Source organism: Trypanosoma grayi, assembly GCF_000691245.1.
Source record: "Trypanosoma grayi strain ANR4 Tgr_226_V1, whole genome shotgun sequence".
NCBI lineage: Eukaryota > Euglenozoa > Kinetoplastea > Trypanosomatida > Trypanosomatidae > Trypanosoma > Trypanosoma grayi.
Genome location: NW_008825845.1, coordinates 3,528 through 8,460, shown reverse-complemented (window position 1 = coordinate 8,460; position 4,933 = coordinate 3,528). Strand labels below are relative to the sequence as shown.

General features: G+C 55.9%; 1 protein-coding gene across 1 annotated transcript in view; it reads left to right on the top strand.

Moving 5' to 3' along the window:
- Window positions 1–288: 288 nt before the first annotated feature.
- Window positions 289–4,933, top strand: part of DQ04_02261020 (hypothetical protein) — a gene marked incomplete at both ends in the record, with an annotated part of 4,857 nt that continues 212 nt past the window's right edge. Inside the window, one exon of the mRNA XM_009311687.1 lies at window positions 289–4,933. This exon is cut by the window's right edge and continues 212 nt beyond it. Coding sequence (XP_009309962.1) covers window positions 289–4,933 — 4,645 coding nt within the window.

Below are 4,933 nucleotides of genomic sequence, written 5' to 3'. Positions count from 1 at the left end.
GCTGTTTTATTTATTTTTTTGTACGCTGCGTTAGTGCGCGCCTGATCTCCTCCGTGGCTGAAGGCGTGAGCCCCACGACACGTTCCTCTCTGTCCGTGCTCTCTCTCTGCACCAAGGTGTTCTTGCCATCCAGACAGAAGCTGCGGCAAGCGCAGGGCCCAAGAGAGAAGTGGGAGAAGGAAAATATCACAACGAAAGGAAAAAGGCAAAACAGCAACAGCAACAGCAACAACAGGTTTTTCTGATACACACCGCAGGGCACAGAGAGGTGGGGTGAAGAGGGAAACCATGTCGAGACCGGTCTCACCATCGCCTGAACCGTCTCCTCTGGAGACTTCTTCCGCATGTAGAAATATCAGGAGCGCAAGACAGCACAATACACGTGTCCACTTCGTGCCCCCGACGTCCCTTGCGAAAGAAAAGGCCCACAACAGCGGCAAAGACATGGACGAATCGTCATTACGGCGCCAGAAGCCAGCCTTGCAAGACACGTTTGGTCTGGCCCCACACTCTGAAAACGTGGTACTCACACCTTCCAGTGACCGTTCAAGGAATCGTGACACCAGCTCCGCAACCACGGTCTCCAGCTTTAGCGCAGCTTCTTTGCGGCACCGGATGGACTCCGTGCTGATGAAGGTAAACTTTGCTGAGGCTGTTGTACAGAATGCGGCCGCCAACGCCAAGGTCCCAATGGCGCCAGAGGAACGCCGCAAAGAAATGGTGCAGTTAGAGGCTGCAAAGCTGATTGTTTTCGTTGGTCGGCAGTTCAACGTCCGCGAGGAGCTGCAGCAGGTGATGGGGCGTAACTTGTTGGAGTGCAATACCTTCACGTTCCAAAGTTCCCCCACCAACACCGACGTCGATTTTTTCGAGCGGGAGACTCCACCCAACCTGTCCATTAAGGAACTGCGACGGGTCGCTGCTGAGATGGAGCAGCAGCTGGAGCTGGAGAAGGCCAAGAGGGGCACGGAGGGGCAGCGGTCGCCCCTCTCTGCGGACAGAGTAACATCAAATCTCTCAGAACTTCTTTGGATCATTGAGTCTGTGGAACTGGAAATACCGAATACGCAGTATGCAGATTTGGAGGCTAATGTGAACTCTGACTGGGTACCAGGAGCACAGGGACCACGACAGCAGCTTCAACAGAAGCGGTATTCAAGGCCCATGGTATCCTCTTTTAAGACGGTAGCTTCATCATCTGCGTTAGACAGTGGGAAGGTGTCAAGCCCGACCGGAGCAGTGGACTCCACAACATTGAATGAGCCAAGCCACTGTCCATCTTTCAGCAGCAGTGGATCACGGAGGAGTGCTGAGGAGGAGAAAAAAATGATTGCATTCTCCGTGGACAACGAGTCCACCGGTTGCTGCGACGCAGAGGCTGCAGGTCTAAGGCTGCTACAGTTCATGTACGATGCCATCTCCCACGATCAACCGGAGGACGAAGAGGACGAGGGGACACAAGACACCATGTGCTACTCCCCGTCTGACATGTTGGGCTCCGCCAGGGGGAGCGCTGTTTCCAGAACGCTAGGGTCGACGATGCGTACAACTACATCGGCGCAACGGTACATGCCGATGTCTGGCAATAACTTTGGCAAGCTGGATGGAACAATGCCCACGGACTCTAACGAAGACTCCGAGGAAGGGAGTGAGCAAGACAAGGCTGCGGCGGAGCAGCGGCTGTCCTTCTCCACGCTGGTGGAGACGGGCGCCAACACACCGTCATTGGCCTCGTGGATGCGACCGGCCTCGCCCGGAACGCAGGTGTACCCTATGCGTGAGGATCTCATCGAGATCCTGCAGCAGCTCTACGAGACATTCAACTACAACTACTACTTCCAGCAGTGTCGGCCGAAGAAGAAGCGCGCCCAACACAAGTCGGGGGAAGAGTATGCCGCGGAGATAGAGCAGCGACTCGCCAATCAAAAGATTCTGAAGCAGAAGCATGCCACTAACCAGAACGACAGGGACGACGAGATCGCATCTGCATGGGCGGATAAGAACCATCGGTCGACAAGCGATATTGGTGCGAGAAAAAAATCAAAGAAGACGGCACAAGGACTCGCCGTGGTGGAGGAGGAGAGTCTTTCGTTCGTGGAAGCAGAGACACCAACAACCGAGTTTCCTACAAAAGACCAGACGCCACCTACAGAGCCGTTGGAGGAGCGAGACGAGACAATTTTGCTGACAGCGGAGGTGGGTGATAGCCTCCTCTTCGTGCTCAAGGGACGCTTGGAGAAGAGAACAGGCAGTGCGGGAACGCGGAAGAAGCGGAACAGCTCCGTGAGAGGCGGAAAGGGCGGCAAGAAGAGTGCGAAAAGTAAGAGCAACGCCTCCAGCAATGAAGTTGGGAACGACACGGATGATGCGGCGGCCTCAGCAGAGGGAGGGGCTTTACCCAACTTTGACAACTACGTTTTATATGCTATGAATAAGTCTGATAAGCCAGTCGAAGGACTTGTCGAAATTGATGCAAAAAAGCTCCAAAATGCAAAACTAAAGGCACTGGTCGACTATCTTGTCCAGAAGCAAACGATTGCCGTGAAGTTGGCACCACATGGTGCTCAGGCGGTGCTGACGCTTAAGCCCGTCAAGAAAGGGCGGCGAGTCCAGTTTGATGACGCACTAACCTTTCGCGAAAAGGAACCCGATGATAAAGCAGCAGAGGTCGAAGCAGAGGGTAGGAATAAATCAGCAAGGCCGTCATCTGCACATAGGGTGCATGCAGCACACGCTTTCACGCCGGTGTTGGCGGATCATGCCTCCTCTGCTTCCGCGTCTCGGCGTGAGGAAGTCAATAGGTTGGAGAAATCAACGGCCTCCGGTGTAGAGACCAAGGATGTCGTTGGCACCGAGCTCAAGGAGGAGAATGACGCTCAGAGTACAGAGGTTGGCATTGACATGCAGGCGCCCACAGCACAAGAAGGTGATACTTCTATTGAGAATGCAGTCGCCGGATCCGCATTGCAGGCACTTGGAAATACTGAGAATGTGCAGGAAGAGGAGTCTGGGGAGGACGAAGATTACGTCGGAAGTCTTAGAGGAAGAAAAAGGGTCAACGCTCAAAGGAAATCGGTCAAGCTGCCGTTCCTCAGCCGCTTCGGCAGGGAGGTGGAAGGCGCAGACGAAGAGGCAGATGGAGACGAGGAGAGGGGGGAAGAAGGCGGAATGGCGGCAGAAGCAGCGAGGCGTGGGCCGAGAGCTATTGACGTCGCGGACATGGATGCACACTCGAAGGATAGTGGCACACTGGGCGGCGCGGAGCAGCGGAAGTCCACTTTTGTTGACGGGCACAGCGAGTCGGAAGGGTTTGACCAAGACGGCAACAGGGTGGATGGAGATGGGAAGGGAGGTAAAGGCAGAAGAGAGTCCAGGTCGGGAAGGGGTATGTCATCAGGCGGAGCGATAACGAGGTCAGAGGAGGGTGCGGCGCAGAGTGACCGTCTTGAGGGGGGCGAGAGTGATCCATCGACAGCTGGGGTGCGACCTGTTGATCAGTGGGGCATTCCTCTTCAGGGCGAAGATGAAGAAGCGTTTGAGAAGAACTGCGTGGCTTTGTCAGTACTTCAGGCGTCTGGATGGCACTCCACTTCCCCCCATCAGGGTGCTCTTACGAAAGATGGGGCGCTGCTGTCGGAAGGGGGGGAGCCAATGGACGCTGGGAATGTGGATACAGTGGTGGATGACATTCTCAACGCCTCGGGCAACTCGTTGCTGCAGTACCCAAGCGGACGCTTCAGGCATGACAGAAGTCCAGAGGAGATGGCGGCCACTGTATTTCAGAACATAGCAGATGAAGAGCGATTCAACATGGAATATCATCCGGATGACGAGGGATTGTTTTTCTCTGGGTTAAGTGTGGACTCGCCATTGCGCGCGGGGTCCGTTGCATCATGGCGACATCAAACCTCATCCCAGTTGCAGGAAAATCATCATTCTGCGGAGTCGCCAGTGATGACACACCTACAACAGAAGCAGCCTTCATCTTCTGCAGTTGCAGGATCCAGGACCCAGTTAGGCTCAGGCTCTACGAATCATAGGCATGAAACCCCTATCCCCTTGGATGGGGCATATAGGAGCGGTGAGGAGTGGGGGGAAAATGTGGGTGTCGGCGCCGCCTCCTCACGCCCCTTGCGGTCTGCAGGANTGATGACACACCTACAACAGAAGCAGCCTTCATCTTCTGCAGTTGCAGGATCCAGGACCCAGTTAGGCTCAGGCTCTACGAATCATAGGCATGAAACCCCTATCCCCTTGGATGGGGCATGTAGGAGCGGTGAGGAGTGGGGGGAAAATGTGGGTGTCGGCGCCGCCTCCTCACGCCCCTTGCGGTCTGCAGGACATTCATCAGCTTCTTGCGTCACGTTGGATGCAGGTGCAACAGGGAGGGGTACGTCCAACGTGGATGGGCGTCCTCAGTCCTCCTCGGTGATGGGCGTTGAGGGAGGTATAGGTGTCCTGTGTGAGAGCTGTGCCTGCACTGCTCATCTCACCCAGGGTGCGACCGGGGCAGAGACTTACGATGCGGCTATGAACGCGGTTCGCATGTCCTCCCCCGTCTTATCGCGAGCGGGAATGAGTAGTGCTATCCACAAGGCATGTGTGTCGGTGTCTGGCGGTGTGAGGGTAAACCTGGCTGGCGCACTGGAGGGAGAAAGCCCCACGCGGCCGATCAGTGGACAGCCGCCGAGTTTCCTTGATGCCATGCTGGCGCGCATCACCAGTGCTGACAAGGAGAGAGCGCCGCAGCCAATGCGTAAAGAAGCACGTGAGTACGCGTCGCCCACACCAGATAGTCCCGCAACCCCGCTGGCACTGCACGTGTACACAGAGACCCGTCCAGGTGGGCGAGTGGCGCTATTATTACCTGAAAATGTAGACGCTGCAGGAGCAATGCCAGCGCCTGGTGCAGGCGAGGCGGGCTTGACAGCGG